The sequence below is a fragment of the Chlamydotis macqueenii genome, chromosome 1, assembly GCF_036417535.1.
Source record: "Chlamydotis macqueenii isolate bChlMac1 chromosome 1, bChlMac1.mat, whole genome shotgun sequence".
Taxonomy (NCBI): Eukaryota; Metazoa; Chordata; class Aves; order Otidiformes; family Otididae; genus Chlamydotis; species Chlamydotis macqueenii.
In genome coordinates this window covers 88,928,911-88,951,992 of record NC_141556.1, presented here as the reverse complement: position 1 = coordinate 88,951,992, position 23,082 = coordinate 88,928,911, and the positions used below count along the sequence as shown (strand labels likewise).

The following is a 23,082-nucleotide window of genomic DNA, read 5'->3' as shown; positions in this document are numbered from 1 at the left end:
TTAAAAAACCCCAAACCTCTTTCATTCTGCTACAGCACCAGCCACCATTCTTCACCTAGTATGTTAACAGCAAACGCAGCAGATGACATCACCTGAGTAGGAAACGTTATATTGAGCAGGAAAATAACATACCTATGCCTGCCAGAAATACATAGAGAGCAGACCAGAACCGGGTACATCCAACAGAAGTCTACACCACAGAATTGCAGATGCAACCTATAGGTACTACAGCTTCAAAAGAAAATTCTTAATTGCTATCTACGCACACTTTTGCAGACCAAGGAAGTTCCCTGAAAACAAAGAGTGAACCGTGGACCTTACTTCTGTTTAGATTATTGGCCTGGATACAGTCGATTCCAGACTGCATAGAAGAGGTTAAACATCTAAACAGTAGCTAACCATGCACCCTCACTGGGCATCTCCACTGCATGAAATTAGCTCCAAGTAGGATCTACAAAACCCTCAACTTTGAAAGATACGCATGTTGTATTAAACACCACAAAGCAACAAGGAGAATGTCCTTGTGTTAAAAAGCTTATAGCAGGGAGCGACTATATTTGTAGTAATTCTCTCTCAAACATGCTGAAAACTAGCTGCTTGGAAGTTCTTCCACACAGAACACCTTTAACTTCAGTCTCCCGAGTCCTCTGGTCATAACTAGTCCACAAAAATAACAACCTGCTAACTACTGTAATCTTCAGTAATTCTTTAGCTTAGATGGCAAAGGTTTGTGCTTTTGAGGCTGAAACTTCAAGTTCAAGTCCTACTGGCAACTACCTGTAGCACTCTAGTTATATAAACAGTCATAAGAAAAAAAAAAAAATTGCACTTTCACTTCTTCGGTCATTCCTTTTCTGCTCATTAGACAGCTAGAGTTCAAAAATGCTTTTTCTCCCACGCTTTTCAATTCTAAGATACAGAACCTCCAAAAAGATGCACATGCCCATTGCTGTGCCATCAGATGTTACACCAATACAGCTGTGCAAGGGAGACCAATTCTATATAATACTACCACTTAAGTCTTTCATGGATCAACACGTTCAACATGTTGAAAGGAGAGGATCTTTAGAAGTAATACATTGAGAGGATGAGCATCATTACCAAGACCATGCTGGATAATTTTTTTGTTAATTTAGCATTTAGATAGTAAGAAAAGTACAGATCTCAAATTGAGTATCATGTAACCCAATTGTAATAAACTGGTTTAAATAAACCATTCATATAAATGGAAGGAAGTATCAGTTTTTTCTTGAAGCTTCCATTTGCAAAAAGATCTCTGTTGTGGTCTAACAGACCATCAAGAGCATACAGATGACTCTTAAGACTATTCAGGCAGAAGATGAGCTGCATAGCTAGCTTAGATGCTTACCCTGTGCCCTGCATCTCTGATCTCCTACACTATTGCATATTCATTTAGCTCCCTTAATCCAAACACTTCTACTGCAGGAATTCAGATGCAACCCCAGCATTCAGTGCTACAAGACTTTTGAACTTACTCTTGCAACTTCTACCGTGATGCAATTTGAAACTGAAGAGACTGATTCCCAGGGATTTCATTTGCCCTATGTTTCTCCCCCCCGTTAACCTAAGGTATTAAAAAGCCTCGCTGGATTTACTGACCTCTCATACTATTGTAAATCACTTAACTAACCCACAGAAATAAACTTGGATATGGAAACACAAATGAGGGATTGTTGGGGAAAGGGAGAATTCAGGTTGTGCATAGCTGGTTGCAGAATCCATCACAAAAATAGTGACTTGCAGTACCTTCCGTGGCATGCAACTATTGGGTACGCGGCCTGCTATCGCAAGGACCCTCAGTGTGCTCTAGCTACTTTACACAGAGTTTGTACCCCCACAGAGCATCTGGTCCAAAAGAGTCTGACCTGGACATGTGCTTAGCTAGGAATGTGACCCTTCCACGCGTACACACTACTTTCTCAGCAGAAGGAAACCTGAGCTGTTAAGATATGATGAGAACATACTGCTACTATATTAGCCATTTCACAAGCAGCAAAAAGAAAAGACCAACCACCCAGGCTTCAACTGCTGAAGATTCAATATTAACTTATTCCACATCCAAGAGGCTAATTAAAAAATTGCTATCCTGTCCCAAGTCAAATATCCATCATTCCTCCACACGTGGAACACAGCTTAATTGCATGGCAATGTATTTGTTTTAATGCTTGCAGATTCCCCTTTGATCACAGAGGTTATAATACTGTCGGTATGTACTGCAACAGTGTCTCCTTGTGAAAGCTAGATAATAAGAAAAGTCTTAAGAAGTAACTCCAAGAAAAAAACACTCCTCTCAACAGTACACCTACAGGAGTACAAATACAACAATATCTATGAGGGAATCAATGAAGAAAGTGACTGTCAGCCCTTGTTGTCACATTATGTAATACCATTACAAACGTGTCACAGGTGTCACTGGAACTCTCTCATTTCTGGGTGACTTTTGTGCCCATTAATTTATAGCATGATAGGATTTAGATATATGGCAATCTGCTACAAACACACATACCATTGTTAAAAAAAAAAAAGCCAAACGCCTGTAGGCCACCTCAAAAACCCACATCCCAAGATAGTTATTACAGTGCACTGCTTCTCCTCCTTACCTACATCAAAAGTTACCGGGTCCCCAGCTTAAAGGCACCCAGTTTAGACTGAAAGCCACCAAGCCACTGAACAAACTGAACTTGAGTTTTTACTTTCAGCCCACATGTCTTTATTATTCAGTTCATACAGACTCACCTTAGTCCATGGATGTGCCTTAATCTGAGGGAATTTGAATTCAGTATAGTTTGGATTCATTTCTCTAATTTGCTCCCTTGTAGGCGTTCCCAGAACCTAGAAAGGAGATAGAAGGAAAAAAAAAAAAAAAAAAGGCAAATTGTTTAGATACGCTTTGTATTCAGATGGCAATGAAGAGCACAGTATAACCTATCACACACTGAGACAACTTAACTGAAGTCAACCTGTGTAACTAGTAAGTTAATATAGTGTTGAGAACAAAACAACAAAACTTTTGCAGAACTGTGTAAGTTGGAAGGGACTTCCCTCTCCTGGGAGCTTTTGATCCAACCCCCATGCTCAAGCAGGGTCAGCTGGAACCGGTTGCCAAAGCTCATGTCCACCTAGGCTTTTAGTATCTCCACAGAATGAGATTTCACAACCTGTCTGAGCAACCTGCCCAAGTCTTTGATTGTCCTCACATTACTTAATTTAAAAAAAAAAAAAAGTTTTCTTGCATTTAAATTAATTTTCCTATGTTTTACTTTGTGCTGCTGCCTCTTGCCCAGTCAGTGAGCACCACTGACAGCCTGGCTGCTTCTTCTTCATTCTCTCCCACCAGCTATTTATACACATTGATGAGAGCCCCCTGAGCCTTCTTTGCTTCAGGCTGAACAGTCCCAGCTCTTGCAACCTCTTACATGACAGATGCTCCAGTCCCTAAATCATCTTTGTGGTCCTTGCTCCAACTTCAGTACTCTCTTGCTGGCAACTCAGCTCATGTGCCAAGCCCAGTGTCAAAAGTTTAATAATCTACAATTTTTCACAAAATTCAAGCATCTTTCTCAAACTTTGTGATATTTCACTAAGGGAAGAAAGTTCGTTCTATTTAGATTGTTATAAAACACTACTGCTGAACACATTTAGGGACTGCAGCTCCCTGCATCAGACCAGGATCAGACTGCATTTTACAAGTCATGAACAGCAGCCCTCTAACGAGCTTAAAAGATCAGCCCTTACTGCTGAAGGGAGCCAGACAGGTTCCCCCCCCACCAAACTGTGGGGGTTTTGGTGGTGATTTCCCACCCCAAGATTTCCACATGGAAGATAAACTTAGTTTAAACCTAACCTGGAAGCATCTAAAATGCATACCACTCCTGGTTTACTTCTACGAATTTATATTTCTTGTTCCCAGAATCTGCACAATGTTATTTATACATGGAAGTTAGTAGTTGTATGAGAAATAACACACAATCAGACATCTCTGTTGTAGGGGTGGATAGATTTTGAAAGGATTCCAGAAATCTCTTCAGGGAATAAGCCAGACAATACGGCATTAGTGCTTTCTGTTCAGCTAGCACTAAGAGAGCCATTGCCTTCTACCTATATATAAGAACTGCAAAGCAGGTTCAAAGAATCCTGTTTTCTGTTTGCACCCAGTTGCTGGGTATTGTTTTGTTCTGTAGAGAGAAGTGGAGAGGGCAGAAGGCTCTCTTCTGTGTCACTCCTCTATGCTGAGCTCAGGTTCATCTTCCTATAGGAACCCTGTAGCCATGCTATTCTTGCCCTGTGACAAACTCCCTCCATACAGATTAGCATCATGGTATCGCCTCATCTCATGAGACCAGCACCGTCACCATCAGGAAACAAATGATGTAAAACATGACGTTAGCACTCTACCTTACTGCTTGGATAAAGAAATCTTTGGTTACATATTCTGGTATCAGTGAACATTTTAATTCCATTAGAAGAGTGGAAATTATACAAATGTGTTCTAAAGAGTCAGGTAAAGAGGTAGAAGAGCAAGTGCCACTACTTAATAAATTTGTGCTACAGAGAAACCATCATCAGGTATTATGAAAGGAGCTTGGTATCTCTTTATTATTTAAAATATTAGCTGCATTACACAAACTAAACCACCTACCCATAAAGCAATCTTAAATAAACAGCAGCACCAGAGGAAATAAACCCTGCAACTTGTTCAGACAGTTGCTTTTTGGATAACAGATTTAAGTGACACTTTGTTCAAAATGAATCATCACGTAACTCCTACCTTCCCATCACTAACCAAGATTTAAATCCCACCTACTCTAAAAGCCAAGGGTTACCTTCAGAGCTGACAGATTTTTCTGTGAGTGTCTGAAAATGCTGGTTTTGCTCAGGTGCTAGAAAATAAACTGTTTGCAGGATTCCATATATTTTGCTCAACTTTCAAAGAAAAAAAAAAAAAAAGAGTTGACAGGACAATGTGCCCTTTCCCTGCAGGTTTTCTGTCTGGCTCGTCCAGAGCACTGGTCACGCAGCTGCCAGCCTGCCAGTACGGCACCGCTCTCAAAGCTTTGATGACCGACGCTCTCAAAGCTTTGCAGTTTTAAAACATGAATGAGTTTCACCTCCAAATATTATTTTCATCCTAATTCAGGATAAAAGTTTTGGGATTAGTTAAATCAACTTCCTGAAAAATTACTGATAACTTGTATTGCAATCCCACCATTTCTAAAGGCTAAGTTTTCAGGCCTCTGTAGTATAAGTAGGGCTTTCTGAAAAACACGTTTACCTTCTTTTCCCTTCTCCTCCTAAAAAAATTCCTTTAATAGCCTTCCTCAGAAGAGGCAAAGACTAGATTTTTAGAGGAGCCTACATAGTGCAAGTACCTTTATTTAAGAGTGCCTATAGCATCAAAGAAAATTCAGATTAGATAGGCAAGGGCAATTTAATGGACAATGGACCCATGGACAATGTCCAATCATGCATTTCACTAAAAACACAGCTGTAAATCCAGATGATAGGAGGGAGCAACTCCTAAACTCAAGCAGAGGCATTTAAGCAAACAGCACTTAAGGTCTCATGAATGTTTAGAAAATAAGGTACTGAAGAGGCATCAGCTGAAAGGAGGGATCGTCTGACCTTTCAGTTGCACAGCAGCCTTTGACACACAAAATAACTGTACAAAAGGAAAAGTGACTTATATTAGTGACTCAGTGCAGTTACTTTGTTCTCTCTGGATTATAAAACCAGATTGTGCTTTCAATTCCTATTGAAGGTAGATTAAGTAAAAAAAAAAAAAAAGAGGAAAGGAAAGTAGATAAGAAGAATGGAAGTTTTAAAGACTTTGTCAAATTCAAATCTCAATCCAGAAGAAAAATGTGGGATGAATAAAGTGATAAGCTATAAAATTGTACTGGTACTCTATATATCTGGAAGAGGTCCTGTACTAATTAATGGACACCTCATCTCCCCGCTCTGCCCAACACAACGCACCAACACGGTTCACTACATGAATTTTAAACTGTGCCTCACTGATTTGCACTGAGTTTTCATTATATTAGGAATATATTCAAGTAATCTTGGTGAGTAACAGCAATCATTTAAGCTATTGCAAAAATTAGGCAAACCTTTTCTTTTAAAAAAGCCGTGTAATGTGACTGCTCTTTCCATCTGAAATGCAAAGCAGCAGCACAATTTTGCACATTCTTGGCAGAATTACTCCATGAAACAGCTGCTCTTGCTATACCAACTCTGAAAACACGATGAAGCAGATGTTTCTTGGAGAGAGATTTTGCAGAATGGTTGAGGCTGGAAGGGACCTCTGGAGGTCATCTGGTTCACCCTCCTCTGCATAAGCAGTGCTGGTGAGAGGCAGTTGCCCAAGCCCAGGTCCAGACAGCTCCTGGATGTCTCAAGAATGGACACTCCACAATTCGCTGGACAACATTTTCCAGTGTTTGACCACCCTCACAGTAAAACCTGTTTTCTTGTGTGCAGACTGAACTTCACATATTTTGCATTTGTGTCCACTGCCTCTTGTCCTTTCATGGAATGCCACAGGAAAGAGCCTGGCTCCCACTTCTTAGCAGTCTCCCTTCAGATACTTCTGTACACTAACAAGATCTCCCCTGATCTGGGAAAGGTCAGAGAACTTTTGAAAAATACCAGGTCCAATACTGAATTATTCAGATCTATGCAGATTAGTATATACGAGTCTCCTTCTTGGGGACAGTCTCGTGAAAGGTGATATTGGCAAGGAAAAAGTTGATAAAGATGGATGATATTCAGCTCCAAAGGACATCTCAGTTACACTCCAAAACTGAAGACAGTCACTGTACACATCTGGCTTCACAGTGCAAAACTGCATAGAGTTACTTATGACCAAACCCATACCATTGCAACACCAGAGGAAGAGGGAACTGCAAGGGTCTCAATAAACCCCAGTGGAACAAAGGCTCTTTCTGACCCAGCCACCGCTACCACTCAACCTTGGTCAAAATGTAAAAATCGGTTAAAAGCACAGGGCCATGGAGGGTTCAGAAGCTCTGGCTGAGATGACTGAACTAGAGGGGGAGAATGTGGGGTAGAAAGTTACGGTTACAGCAGTATAGTGCCTTCCCTGGGAAAACTGTGCAAGTTTACAAGGAAACATGCTCCAGAAAGCGTGTACAGCTTACCAGATGGCACAATTAATACTTCTGCAAATATGTCTACAACTCTTCAGAGAGTTGTAAGAGGTGTGCCAAACAGTTATTAAAAATTTCACTGTGCTGGCATCTCAAGCAGTAAACACAGGTCAGCTTTGAAATAATACTTCAAGAGGTCTATGGTAGAAAATTAAACAAACTTACACATTTTATATACACTTTCTTTCAAAAACACACTCTTGTCAAACGAAATGAAAGTCAACCAAATACAGAGATTTCTTCTATTCGCAAACACAAGAGCAGCTACACATCAGGAATAGGAAGAAACCCATTGTCACTGCTGACATGAATATAATTGCTCATCAACTGTTTAATACTGCCTGCAAGCACTGGAAGTGATGAATTACATGAATGCACAGGAACAGCCAAGTTGTGATGTGCAGGGACGCTGGAGAAAAGTGCCATGAGACTTCCCTTAGGGGTAAGGAGACAGGACCCACATGAAAGCCCATGTCAGAAGCAGGCAGGTCCTCAGCACAGGACCACATCCAATGGAATGAAACACACTCTCCTACTGCTTATTCTCCCAGAAGAGACAGCTCCTCTTTCCTCATTAACTACCGCAAGTGAATTTATTTTATTTCAAAAACTGAGCCCAAAATAGTACCTTGACATTTCAGCATGAGCCATATATTATAATTGAGTTTATACTTAGCACTCGGCTCACTAAAACTGTCGGAGACCAAGAAGTTACACGTGGATAGGATTCCTGATACTATTGAGCCTGTATTTTAATACATTATTTCCTTTTGCCTCATTCCTAACCCAGAGAACTACGGGAGAAAGATTTTATTATATCTCCTAAATTACCACGAAATGCCAGTTTTGGTGCAAGGAACAATCACACAGCTCAGCAGGAACCAAAACCCTCAAAACAAATAAAAAAACCCAAAACAAACACCCGTCCCCATCTCCTCCCCCAATCCTTTCCTGCAGTTTTCACAAGTTAAGTGATGCATCTCATACTCTAGACTGCAGCATATGGAAAAAATATTTCTGGTAAAGACAATGCAAGGCAAATTGGCAGATGCTGCTCTCCCTGTGTCCCAGGGCTGCTCAGACAATTATTGCGGCTTCATTCTTCTGACAGAGATTATTTTTTTTTTTTTCCATTTTTGAGAGGAGTAGGGCGAAGGTACTAAACATAACTTTTCAGAAAATAATTATTATCTGAGATCCCCTTTTTGCAAGGGGAATATAGAGTAACCACTATCTGTGGGAACTGTAGTTGAAGATGTTTCAGTTTCTGAGGGGATATCCCAGCCAGTTTTTCCTTGATGGTTTTGCTGTGCTGCAGAGCTGGGAAGAAGCAGGGAACCCCTACCTCCCAAAGCTTTCGCAGGGGGCACAGCAGTCCTGCAGACAACACTGCTGCATTGCAAGCCGTACGCACAAGGATTCATGGAGAATTCCACCCTGATTGTATCTTAAAAAATCCTTCTTGTGGTCTGAAAGCTTCTTTTGAGCTGTATTGTGTGGTATTTTACATAGGGAAGTAGCAACTGCAACCCTCTTGGGCTGCTGGAAGGAGGGATGTTTCACCCTTCCACTGGGGACAGGACCGTATGTCTGCTCTGAGGTGTGGGGTTTGCTCATACAGAAATTCTGTACGTGACTACTGATGAAACTCACACTGCCACTGTGCCTGCTTCAGAAACTGAGAACTTTTCTGAAGGAGACGTCACTCAAAAGCCAGTAGGGGCATGAATTTTCATGAATATATCGGGTCACCCACTTGAGATATTCCCAGCGATGGCATAACCTAACATTTGGAATAGCTAGCAAGAGCTAAAAATAAGGAGGAAGAGTCACCACTCAAAATCAAACATTGGAAAAAGCACAGCACATGATCTCTGTCCTGTAATAGTATAAGTATTCAAGAAGAATGTACTTGGGTAAAACTATTTCTTCAGATGGAGCTCCAAGACAGTATTTCCCCATATTGAATATCATTTTGTCAGGGGTAAGTGGTCAAAGATCTCTCTCCTCCAACCAGATTGAGAATATTTGGAAAGACCGTTTTTAAAGAAATAGGAACAAGAGAAAAAGAAGCTAAAAAGAAGGGGACTGTCTTTTGATTCACACCGGTGTGATGCTGTGGTTTTAGAGTGGCACAGTTTTTCAGAGCAGTTTGCAAATATGCAATAGGCAGGGGAAGCTCCAAGTGCAACTGACTGGAGAATATCCTACAAGACTGCTTGAAACGAAACTATGTGAAGACTGCTGAAAGCAAATAAAAATCTGACAAAAGCCAAAACCGCTTCGGATGCAGCAAGGGCCTGAGGATGCCGGGCGTGCAGTCTGCAGGAAGGACAAGGCATGCCAGACTGACATATCACAGAAATTCTATCTTCATGAACACAGCTATGTCATCAAGGGATGTTATCAAGAACTGCACGAGAAGGGAGGACTAGTTTAATGTGATGGAATTTTGAAGTCATTCTCCAGCCTAATACAAAAACTTCCTACCCTGGTGTAGCATCCAATTGCTGTGTTGTGATACGAACTCTGAATAATCAAAGCTGAGTAAGCAACTGAAGAGACAACTAAAAAAATTTATCTTGGCTCAAAAAATTCTGCAAGAGTGACTGTGACTCTTAGGCATCCTGAAGTTTCTAAGCTGACCTCTCTTGCAGTAGAATCAAGTAAGTTTAAGGAGTGAAAGTCAGATGCATTTCCAAATGTGTGGATAAATATTTTTGTACTACAGCCCTTTTTGGGAGTTTAAAATACTCCATTTTCTCTGCCCCTAAGTTTCAGACATGCAGTTCCAAGGAAGCCATCTGAAAAGCATGACTCCAAGATAGTCAAACAACAGCTCACAGGTTCCAACCTGCAACCTCCTACAAAGTTTGTTGCTGTCCTACAATTGGCAGATCCCACAGCTCTGCTTCTCCTACAGCCAGTTAGGATTAAAATAAAACTGTGTTACAATGAAAGCTTTTCATGCTGCAAAATTGCACGTCTTCAACTGTATTGAGGCTGCAGAACCCAAGCTCACTCAATAAACACAGGTTGCCGTTTTTATGCTACCTTTCAAATTTAAGTCAAATTTAAGCATCATGCTGGGAGTGGAGAAGAGCAGAGTATTTCATGACTTCTCTGCAGATTTAAAAAACCAAATCTGCTCAATTTGAATACTGGACATTTTTAAGGGACACATACTAGATGGCACAAATCACTGCCAACAGTTGTCAGAACGGAAAATTGAAGATCTCATTTTCTTTTTCCTCATTCTCAAAAAGTAAGGAAAAATTACTTGAAATTTGAGGTAAATATGCTATTCTTCCTATACTGCCAGCACAGGAAATATCTGTGGGTTGGTAAGGCATTACAAGGGAAGCACCTCACTGCACAAGTCTTGCACTTTTCTAGACAATGTCTCATGGCTGTTGATTTTGAATGCGATATTCTCAATCATAATTCTCTCTGTATTCTCACCTTAGGCTTCTGCCAGGGCTTTTCTGAATAGTTGATACAAAATTTCATAACACAAGATTTTGTAGACAAGAGCATTGAAAAACAGTCCACTTCAGCAGTTTGCACTCATTTTCTCTTCCAGTGTTGCCTTGAGAATATATGCTGCCTCAGTAACAAATATATGGGCCAAAAAATATTCATGGCACCCACTCATTCAGGCTCACATTTTCCATCATACTTCCTTAACGATTCAGTGAACATCCTTTTTTGTGGCTACTACTGTGAGATTTACAGCATTTGTTTTCTTAGACTTTCCTAAGACAGTCTCCGTACTGTGACCTTTTAATTGAAGAGATCAGGCTTACTATAAAATTGAGTTATCCCGACATTTAAGTTATTTCACTTAATTTCTATGTGTAGGTGGCTACATATCTAACAGAAGATGAGAAAACCCCAACACAAGTGTGGATGATCCCTCAGTATCCCTCTTTCTACATTTAAAGAGAAGATTCAGAAATTCGTTTCTGTAGAGACAAAAATCATAATCTCAACCTATAATTTACTGAAGTTCAAACCTTTACACTGGATACTCCTTCAGCTGTCAGGAGAAATAACATTGATTTGCCAGTACTATGTATTCAGCTATGAATTGGTCAATAAATTTATCACACCACTCATGGCAGTGGCATTTAAAGAAATCACAGATGGTACACAGGCTATTAGCAATTTCATTAAAGAACTCCTCTGCTTCAATACAATTTAACTCAAGTGTAAACAAAGCAGAATCATCACAAACAGAGCACATATATGCTATAAAATTATTAGTTCACAGCTGTTTACTTCCAGTACTGCAGAAGTGAAAACGTCCAACTGATGATAACAGCTTCTAGCAAACTTCGAATCAAACCACAATCTCTGCTTGGCAAGCATGGCAATAATGAGAGGACATTATTTCCTGATTATTTTACTTCCACATTGTGAAAATCAAAGCAATGGCATGGCAGAACACTATGGTTTTGCTGATATGGCCTCCCTACTCTCACATTTCTGACTGAGTCACGGAAGGACCCACAGGACTGTCACCATGATATAAATGGTTGTATTTACAAAAACTTATTAGATGTAGTTTCTCAGAATTGCAGATATTAATCAAGAAACAGAAGAGGACTTTTTGAAAATGTCTGAAGGCAAATGTCAGAGTTTACTGCGTAAACTCCTGAGGAACTCTGGCCATCTGAAGTGGTCACAGGGACTGCTTCACATCTCACAAAAGCAGTGTAGCAGAAAGCAGTGGACTGCTCCAAGACACTTCTCAAAAGGAGAAAACTTGTGCCATCATCAGCCCTACTTCTGACAGCAACTCTAGTTTTCCACTGGTGTTTCTTACGTAAACTGACTCAACTTGGACATACTGAGCTTGAAATACACTGGGCAGAAAGGCAATAATAAGAAAACAAGAAAGTCGTAGGAGAAGTAGGTGCAAGACACAGAGCCTCCAGAGGAAAGGAGTTGACTGGAGGATTTCCAGCAGGACTGACAGAAACCCACTGTAACAGAAGCTAGGTTTACATGGTCAGAGGCTGGAGAAGATGTGGCGAGAGTCCAGAAAGGGCAGAGCACACTCCAATAAGACTGCAGAGCAGGCCACAAAAACATTGAGCCTCACCAGTCCATGTCCTCCACTCAGGAGAGTGACAACTTGGTGCTGGCTACCGTTATACACTCTCTTAAGATGGGGACAAACACACCAGCAGCTCTTCTAGTGAATAACACAGATGCAAGTAGGAAGTTCTACACTTTCACCCACACATTTTGGTTTTGAGGGGGTTTTTGCATGCATGCCACACAAATACACATTTATCAAGGTAGCAGTTAAGTGGCAGAACCAAGGAGGAAATTCTTTTAATACAGTGCCCTTGTAGTGATGATATCAATAAAGCTGAACAGTGTGTGCACATATATTACTCTCTGTAATACTCCCATCTTATTAAGCACATAGTATAGATTCAGAGGAAAAATATGCTGCTCTCTTTAGAAATCTTGCTTCCTTCATTGCAGAAGTTGAAGAAGGGGGGGAAGACTAGGGTTCTGAGAAGTCAGACACCAATCTTTTAAGCTATGAATTATTCTATCATGCCTCTAATTTGAGAATCACAGAATACACACAGCTTACCAAATTAAATCAATCAAGATGTGTTTGAACATAAGTGATATATAAATGTTATGTATTCTGAAACATTCGGTCTTTTTCACTTGAAAAACAAGACTCTTCAGGTAGAAGGTATCTTTGCCCTACATTTCCTGATTCTCCACCTGCAAAAAGGAGTGCCCTTTCTAACCTTTCACCAAAAGAGCTGGAAGGAAGGAAGAGGAGTAGAAGGCTACATATGTGAAGAATCTGGCACAAGGAAATTTAACAACACTTTTCAAAGCCAATTACTAATTGCATGCAACAAAGGAAAAAGAGCCATATTCTTAAAGAATGAGAATCACACATTAATAATTATTGGCTCAGTATGTAAGCACTATTTCCAAGCACACTGAAAGTGCAACCCTTTAAGTGGGGGGGAAAAAAAAAAAATCAATAATTAAAAGATGTTACATCATTATGCATGACTGCTTCTCAAAAAAGCATGCTAAGTGTTTTCAAACACAGTATACATGCAACACCCTGTACAATGGTGACAGAATATGTATGTTGACAAGGTTATAACAATGCATGTTTTCTTGCTGATTCCCAAGATATAATGCCGTAAAAAACAAAACAAAACAAAAAACACCCCACAAAAAAACCCACCACACTTAAAATTCCATACCTTGATTATTTCCACCAACTGATCCACACCACTGTCACCTGGAAAGATTGGTTGTCCTAGTAACAGTTCAGCCAATACACAGCCTGCTGACCACACATCTAAAAAGGGGAAAGAAGTGGAGGACAGGGAAAGGTATCAGTAAACAGTACATATTAGGCCATTTATTTAAAACCTAGCAGTTTTAAGCTACTTATTTACAGTCTTAAACATGGCAAAGAAGAAAGTAACATAGCTAAAAATAAAAGCCAGTCCTCTCCTAAATGTTAATCTAGAAAACAGAGATATTTGGCATAAAGCAATGGTGGGGAGACAGTCTTAGAAGTCAAATCATGAGACAATAAGAACTGGAAAATAATGTTAAACATCACTACATATTGACAGTAAAACTTACACATGTAGGGAAAAGACCTGAGAACGTTTGCCATCTCAAACTTCAGAATTTCCCAAAAGTCTGTGTTGTTTTTAAATCTCATTAATCACAAACTATGCATAAGTATAGTCTATGACAATAGCTGATATTTTTACTGTTTCTGAATGTAGAATAGACTTAATTTTTCATCCATATATTGAAAGCATATATACACTAGCAGATGAACCAGTACTGCAAGTATTACTTGTATCCTGCAGTACATGATGACTAAGTGATCTTGGAGACAGTCACTCTAACTCAGACACATCAAGACCTAATCTTTATCCCAATTCCATTAGCAAATTTGGCCAGACAACAGAACTGCAGGTCAACAGCATCCATTGAAGAAGCCAACAACTGATTTTCATACACATACCGGAAGCCATAAGTAGTCACTAGCAGCTACTCCTCTACATGAAGAAAAGTCTCCTAATCTATTATAGGTATATTTCCTTACATATAAATAAGACAATTCAATACTACAACAGCAACTTAAAAACGTATCCAAGTGTACTACAGAATATAATATTTTATTTCTGAAACAGTTAATCTGAATGAAAAATGTAACAAAGCAAACACAGTAAATACTGCATAGCAGATGGTTGTGAGAATTTGCTGTAACTGCACATCAAATATCGAAGTTTAAGCTGCTCAACACACTAAAAGTATTGCACCTAGATGCAAAGATAACTGCTTCTCCAAAAAAAAAAAAAATAAATAGATTGACTATAAGATTTTCTGGACAGTCATCATTTGTTCAATGTATATCTGAAACCTTACACCAAGATCTAATCTTAAACAAGCAATCAGTAATGGAAGATTTGTAAAGCCTACCATGCTGTAATGCCTCAAAAGGGAAAAAAACAAAACCAGTCCCCTTCCATCCATCTTTCTTTGAATTCTCGCCTACTTTTATGATCTAACCTTCCCCCATGAAATAACAGTAGCACCACCACAACTCAAAACCCAGAGAATTTACCTCCTGGGGCCTGCTCCAGTCTGAGATGACCCACACTATGACAGAGATCCTTATTCCCCTAGCCTATTAAACTATATCACTGGGAAGCGGGATACACACAACACTGTATAAAGGTCTGTGTAAAGAAAATGTCTCTGACAGTTCTCTAAACAGCCTATTATCACTTTGTCACAATCACTAGAGACTGATGAACAAAAAAAAAAAAAAAAAAAAAAAAATTGAAAAAACCCTACCTTTCAGGAATTCAAGATTGATAACATAATAACCTCCAAGTTAGAACAGACTTTTCCTTCCCCCAATTCTAAATGAAAGAGAGAACTGCTATGCAAAAATACTCCCCTCTCTTCTCAAGAAAGATATGGTTCAATCATAACATATGGTAGAAAAAGTGCTGCTCTTTACTGCAGCTTTCAAAATCATTCACCTCTAAGAATAATGGATGCATATTTACACAACGCCTTAGTAGAAACACTGCATCAGGATTTATCAAAAAAAGTAACTACTTAAAATACAAACAGCAACCAGAAATAATTCAAAGTTTGATTCTTGAATTTCAAGAAGTAAACAAATCAGATTATGCTTTTTTGATCTTTTCGTCATATTTAATAAAAGCTGATATGGCCGTCAAGGCGCTAAGATCTCTTTTGGACAACAAGTGAAGACACCACCACATAAAGAACATTTACTTGCGTCAAACTGCTAAATAATGTCTCTCTCTGATAGCTTCTGCTGTTGGACCAACACATACAACAAAAAGATGATGCAAAGAATCACTTTTTAAGTCATGCCATCTATATTAGGTTTACAGGAAATTACACAACTGTTCAACACATAGCATAGATTTCTTCAGACGTACTGAAGAAACTCAGCAAAGTACTGTAAAGTCTATTTAAAGGCAACTTAAAGGGTTTTGAAAAAGCTGAGTCCTTTACACAGAGTATACAAAACAAGCAGGATTTCAAAGCTATTATCATTATTTACAACTTCAATCCTTACTTTGCACTGAAAAGAAACAATAGAAAAAAGAAAAAGAAACAATATATGGGGAGCAAAAGTATTTGACAGAACACACACGAACACAAAGCTGACATTAAAGTCAGCATTCATAACTCACTTCCTTTTAAATTTCTGAAACTATGCTAACGTGATTTTTTTTCCGAATTAGACTGTTTTAAATAACCTTCTGGTCTGGCTGCTTCATGAAGTTTGCTTTGTGCTGTTTTATCCCTTCCCAGTCTCCCTAAACACCCCTGCATTCCATCAGCCAATTTCAGACAAGTCTGATAGGCAGAAGTCTCAAATCCATCGCACAATTTTTGTAAAAACCGTGCGGAGAGCATGCACGAGTGTTGCTGCTGAAGAGAGAAGGAAGGGGTCAGTCCCTATGGGATGTGCTGGACTCGCCCCCAGCCCATCAAACTGCAGCGGTGAACAAGTTGAAGGATGTGCAAGGTCACCAGGTCCTTGCTCAACCAAGAAGGCCAAGCAGAAACAGCAGAGGGTACATGAGAAACTGAGGGCATTGCAGGGGGAGAGAGGAGAAAAAAGGATGTAGGCCATGAGGAAATAGCTGGGCAAGCTGAGGAATACTTGCTGTATTCTTGACGGGTTTAATCCATCAAACATAAAACAAATCCATCAGAAACTTATGTTCCTCGCACAATGAAATCTTCCAAATTGCGTGGTTTAATGCCTTGTTAAAAGTCTATTTAATTTTCCTTGATTTTACCTGCTAACACTTCAGACATGCACTGAAATAAGCTACAGACATTACAAAATCCCCAGCTTTTTTCCAGGAATGTAATTTCACTGACTTCCAAATTAGGACTTGGCCAACGTTCCCTGGGTGAGGAAGTGAACAAACCCTTGAAGCATCCTCAACAAAAGCCAGAGAGCGGATGCTAACTTCAGCAGTTCCAAGCAGGGACAGCAACCAAACACAATTTACATAGGTGTTTATTCAGCTCTGATGAGCAATGTACAATAAGGAAGGAACTGGGAAGTTTCAGCTCTGCTGAAACTCGATGGAATTTATGCCATCTACTTTAACAGGACTAAAATTTGGCTCCAGGATAGTTCGCAGGTTTTTTTTTTCCCCTTTGAATCCGGCATTTGGATGGTAACATTTTTCTCAAGTCTGAAGTAAGCAGTGTACTAAATTCTCTGCTAAAGACATGTTACTTAAGAGAAGCGGTAAGGTAGTTATCATTAGTTTTTGCTAGTTCCTTCCCAGACCCTTTTCTGCCTTAGCACAGTCACAGCTAACTATTATAGGTTCATAATCTTTCAGAGTAAGTTTGTGGTGTAACTACCCGCTCCCATGGGAGGAGAAGCATTTTCTGCACTATTTGTTTTTAATATGTGCAATTTAATTAAGGTGTAATATGACTATCATTCACATGCTTTAAACTAGTTAATAAAAAAGGTAAGAGAGACCCTTAACAGAAAACAAGAATCAAGTCTACAAATCATCCTTATGCCAAACTAGTAGGAACAACATGAAATTTTAGGAGAAAATACTAAAAGCTACTAATTTTAAGTAGAAGAAGGTAGGCAAGGCTACTTTCTTCATACTTTCCATGAAATGTAGTCTAAACAATATGGACAGTAAATGCAACTGCCAGCCAAAGGCAACCTTCAAATAAGTTTATTTCAGATAGCTTTCACACATTATCATAGTAGGTAATGCCATTTTTTTGTAGACTGAGGAACACTTAGACAAATCACTATGACGCAAACTACCTGCACTAATTTAAGCACATAAAAAAAATCATATAGCCTCTTATACTGCAAAATTTTTCTTAAATTAATTTCAGTTTCTATTACTTTATTGGCCTTCACAGTCGTTAGGTGGACATTAACTTGTTTTATATCATTATCTGTATAATTCCCTTGCTTTTGAATGCCAGTCCAGCATTAGAGAAGGTAAGAAAAGCAAAATTTCTCTTTAGCTCAGGAAGAAGCATACGGCAGAACAACCTGCAACATACACTCCCTAGTTTTAATTGTACAAGTGGGCAATGGCCATTTCCAGCTGTCTGTGGCAGAATATCCTGTCCATGAATTTCATTTTTGTGATCTCAAATTCTGCCTTTCAAGCTGAGAAGCTGGCCTCCTTCTCCATGACATGAACATCACTCATTGTACTACGCTCCAGCTCCTTCAACTTGTTATTTGGAAGACATGAAAGGAAAAAAAGAAAAAAAAAAAGTTGAGCCTGTTCTCGGCCATTTAGGGGAAATTAAGAACTTTCTTTTATCTGACACTTCATGGGGCACATTTACTTTTCTACATATTCCCCCCCCCCCGGCCCCTCCCCCCCATCTATTAATGTCTGCCCAACTATCCCTTGATCATTATGGACTTCTTCCATCTTGGAGGTGACTCAAAGTTGCTGCTCTGGAAACTCTGGAAACAAACTAGCAGGGAAGAAACCAGGAATCAGAAAAGCAGCCCTAGGAAGTCGTAAAATCAGCAGCTTCTAGCTGCCAAATGCCACAGCACAAAGTGCTTTTCATTGCTGCTTTTTTGGAACACTTTTTGGGATGTCAGAATGAGAGCAAAATTCTGGATTATGGGCACTTGTGCTATGTCAGTGCAAGTTTTGCACATCAAGACACCACAGATCCAAGATTATGGAGACAGAATAAGGCTGAAACTTGAAATGCTTGAAAAGTCATGCTTGTTCCAGTACTTGGAACAAAAGCTAAACACAGGTCTCTCTATTCTTCTGCAACAAAGAGATGAAACTACAGTGACAGGTGATAGAATATTTCAATAAATTAATGTCTGTGTTAACTTCCAGCATTGGAAGTTGCCATTCGAGACACAGAAGTGTATACTTCTCACTGTTTAGCAAGAGGTTTGGGACACACCTCATGATGGTTTTTCCCCACAAAACTGAGATAGTTTGACTATGCACGCCTCCAGAGGAGCTTCTGCTCCAGACTGCTGAGGTGAAATACTCTCTCCCTTTGTCTTAGCGCTCACTAGGAAAGTGAATGAATAACTTTGTGATACTTATTTTTGGACACTCCAAGAAAAGCCAGTGATACAGCCATGCAGATCAATCTTTCCCTGCCAGTGGCTATAAATGTTCCCTCTGGAACGCTCTCAATTCCTGCCAGTGCAGTGACAGAGAAAATGCACTGAGACCAGCAGACCCTTGTTATCTAGAAGCACTGCCACGTTCTGGTGAGCTCTCCATTGCTCCATCACCTAACTTAGTTAAAAAACGCATGTTCTGGGGGTAAAGCTTAACTGCACACCTTCTTTCTGTACAAGAAGATCACATGACAACAGAAACATCTGTTTGTTTGCCTATGTTTGTCCCAGGATGTTGTAGGGGAATACGGGCAGCCATCCCACTGTTCCTCAGCAGGCAGCAGCAGCCAGATGACCAGCACAGCCAACAGCATGCTGGCAACATACTCTGGGATGGCGTAACACACACAGACCTGCAAGGAAGAAGCTTCAGCCAAAACGCTGTCAAGGGATAGCTGAAGGGCTTGGTTTGCAAAAATAAACCAAACCTCCTACAAGTCAGCTGCAGGAACAAAATTATGTGCCATCCCCCAGCAAGCCTTAGGGACATGCACACATTTGCAGAATTCATAGTCAAAGCTGCACTAAAGCCCAAACTGTACAAGGCACGTAAGTGACATGAATGCTTACGTCTGACCATTCAAAAATCCCTTACAGTTGTAACACAGGCAGATGACAGAGCTATTACGGGCCTGGATTTGTAGCTATTTGGCAACAGGGAGCATTTAAAAACTTGAATAGGTGATTTCCAGGTCTTATTTTAATAGTAGTCCCAGGTCTGCTGGATGACACGCACGGAGGCATTAACTGCAGTAAAAATGTTTTGATGCTACTCTTACTATCATATATATTTATATACAGCACTAAGGCAGTTACTTTACAGAAGTGCAACAAACACTACCCCTGGCTGTGAGTAATTTTAAAAGGGATCTTTTGGGTTGGAATCTAGGTCATGCACTTTGATGAAATAGTCAAGATCCTAGAATTTAAGAGCTAGTTTATAGTTCTGTTGAGACATCCAAGATGAAAAGACACATCCTGGAACCAACTTTAGTTTCTGCTACACTGAAGAGCAAGTAACATCGCAAGGGCAAATTAATGTGTTAAAAGACAACCTAGATGAAGCCAGACAGCCTAACGCAACTCCTGGGAACAGTGCTAAACAAGACTACTAACTACTGAAATGGTCATCATGGAGGCTGGCTGTACTGCCAAGTCTTGGACCACCACAGTGTCACTGTCCAGGTTTAAAAAGTACTTATTGCTCAGAAACACTTCCAACAAATTATTATAACATACTGCAATATAGTAAAAGTCTTGCAGTAACGTTATCAAACAAAAAAACCTCAGGAAAATAGCTGGATGCCTCACAGATAGCGTATGAAAGAGTTCTTCTTAGAATACTTTTGGGCTTTATATTCTTCTCTGATTCTATTTTTAATGCAGTTTTAACATAGCATATTTAAATAGAAGAGTGAAGATCCCTACAGCACATTTAACCCTAGTTTTTGTTACTCCCCCGCCCTCGTGAATTCTTATATAGACAAAAAGACTGTTGTGCTAATAATTCAGAAGAAAACAAGAACTAGAAAACACAAGCATGTCCACCTTAAAAAAAAAAAATGTTTAAAACGCAGTATTAAAATACTGAAGCATTTCACGGTTTCCTATAGTTTGAGTTATGAATAAATTACTGATAATTACACGTTCTTTCCTCTCCCTCTCTTTTAAGAAACCTATCCGTGCCTGTTGGTTGGTATACAAATGCTGCTGGTTCAGTTAGATGGCTAATCCTACATGAAAGAGGGAAGAGTTCTCACTAAGCACTGCTGCTGCCTATCTAGCAAGAACTACGAAATACCATGGTATTTACCACCATTGGAAGCAGCAGCATCACAAAACTAAACCCCTAGAATTTCTAACATATTGCAGAACACTGGGAAACCACAAGTAAGTTTGTAAAAGCAGTTTATTACCTCCCAGCTCCGAAATGCAAAGATATTGTTGATAAGGAAGTGGAGGTAGGAAACAGTAGGAAGGAAGAAGTATTTGCTGAACTTAACTTTCAAGCTATTCTGTGCAAGTTTAATTTAGATTGATTTGTTCAGAGAAGGGGCTTGGGTGGACAGGGGTTTGGGGGAGGCAGGAGAAAGTCTGAACCACAACAATAGAAATTAACGATGTTTTTGGCAAGCTGAGTCCTCTCTTTAGAATGATCGATTTATTAGAACTATTTTAGAGGTCAGCAGATAAGAAAACAAAAAAGGAAAGAGCAACTTTAAAAAGACTCTGCAAAAACGTGCAAGATTAAAGTAATCATACAGTTGGAGCAAGAGACATTTCACAGACTTATCTACGAAGTAGTCTCTTCTGGTGACACCTAAAATATTTGTTTTATGCAGTTATCCTCTGAAACAAGCTGTCTAAGTACAGTCTGATAAAGCAGCTGAGCCAATCTACTAGCTCTCAGCTGGCAAAAACGTCAACCAGGATCAGCTGCCCTTATTCTCACTCACAAGCTCCCGCTACTTTGCTTTTACCGGGGCTCTGCTGCTTATTGAACTGCACAGTAATGTTGATTCAACTCACTAATGTAGCAGAAAGTTAACGTAACCAAAATGCAAGTCTCTTGTCAACTGAAGCCAAACTGGCGTATTAAACAGCAAATCATGAGAGCCAGGGTTATCCAGGGGCAAGAAAGAGCAGGGCTGGGGCTGCCACTTCTGGCAGTGGTTAACCATTAAATAAGTTCTGCCTTTTCATCTTTATTGTGCCATTACTTTCCCCAGACTTCTCTTGATTCTGCCTTTTTCTTTATAGCCAGGGAGATACGCAAGTGTTGGTATAATACATACTGCAGAATAGCTAATAGAAAAGAAAAAAAAAAAAAAAAAAAGCAAGAGCAGGTAAGTCTCCAGCTATTTTCAAAGACCTACAGAGCTGAAACGAGTAAGCCAGCCAATGAGTTTAATACTATTTAGAACAAACTAACTTTATACACACTTCAACGAGTTAAAAACATATTCTGCAAAGACTTGATCATGATCTCCAAATCCTTTTGAACATATTAAACCTTGCCAAAATGACTCAAGTCCACAAGAAAGGTAAAAACTTAGCACAATACTGGGGAACGTGAGAGCTAACTCTTGTCTCTTTAGCAATAGCCTTCAAGAAAAGGCCCAGGGAATATCTTGACTACAAAACCGAAGAAGTTACCCGTAACTGGCAAACATATTGCTGTTCATTTTGCTGCTAATTTTCATGATTTTTTCATTTTGCTGTGCATTTTTATGATTCCACTGTATGAAAACCTAGCTATTCCCTGTCCTCTGCCTAAACCTCCAGCTTCCCTAGCATTTCCATGACACAGCTACATGCCAGGTATTAGGAAGAAGTCATCTTCGTGTTCAAAATTAATGGCTAAAGGTCAGCAAAAGTTAACAGAGTAAGCTGAATCAGAAAGATTACTGTAATGCAATATCTTAAAACTGTCAAGAGAGATTAAAGGCAATCATCAGGCCACATTTTTCTCTCCTGTTAAAAGTTTACTAAAAGCCAAGTAACTAAGTGACAGAATTATTTCTGTCTAAATCATAGCATATCAGATGCAGTAGTTGATATTTCTACAATCATTCTTTACAGTTATTTTAAGTCATCAAATGCTTTTTTGGCTTGAGATCTCATACCTATTTTTAAACTAAATAGCAAAATTACCTGGAAAGCTGGAAAATATTTTGTTCGAAACCAGATTTACATTTAAAAAGCCCCTTTCCTAATGCAATTGACACTGAAATCTCAAAAAGCATAAAAGTTACAACAGTCATCTACAAAAGCTGTGTATTTTGATAAGAAGTGGTACTTGACCATTTACAACAAAATTTTGTATCTTGAGATCATATCTGAGATCTCTGGAAACCTTTACATTTAACTACAGAATAAAAACACATGGAGCTAGTATAGACTTCAAGAAATACACATACATACCTATACTGGAGGTATAATCGGTGGCTCCAAAGATCAACTCTGGTGCCCTGTAGTACCGAGAGCAGATGTATGAGACATTAGGTTCTCCACGAACCAGTTGTTTTGCACTGAAAAGGAAACAAAATAATAATCTTTCAGTAATGAATAGTTTTACAATATTTCAGTGCAGACCAACATTAAGCTTTGGCACTTTTCACTAAATGCTAAAGGACCATGTTC

The 23,082-nt window shown here is 39.4% G+C and overlaps 1 protein-coding gene across 3 annotated transcripts in view; it reads right to left on the bottom strand.

Moving 5' to 3' along the window:
- The window catches only part of GSK3B (glycogen synthase kinase 3 beta), a 164,348-nt gene that overhangs the window by 28,826 nt on the left and 112,440 nt on the right, over positions 1-23,082 (bottom strand). For all 3 annotated transcript variants that reach the window (XM_086760943.1, XM_086760923.1, XM_086760933.1), the window contains exons 6-8: positions 22,864-22,970; positions 13,448-13,545; positions 2,758-2,853 (exon numbers count right to left, since the gene is read on the bottom strand). In XM_086760943.1, coding sequence (XP_086617069.1) covers positions 2,758-2,853; positions 13,448-13,545; positions 22,864-22,970 — 301 coding nt within the window. The remainder of the gene's footprint in view (positions 1-2,757; positions 2,854-13,447; positions 13,546-22,863; positions 22,971-23,082) is intronic.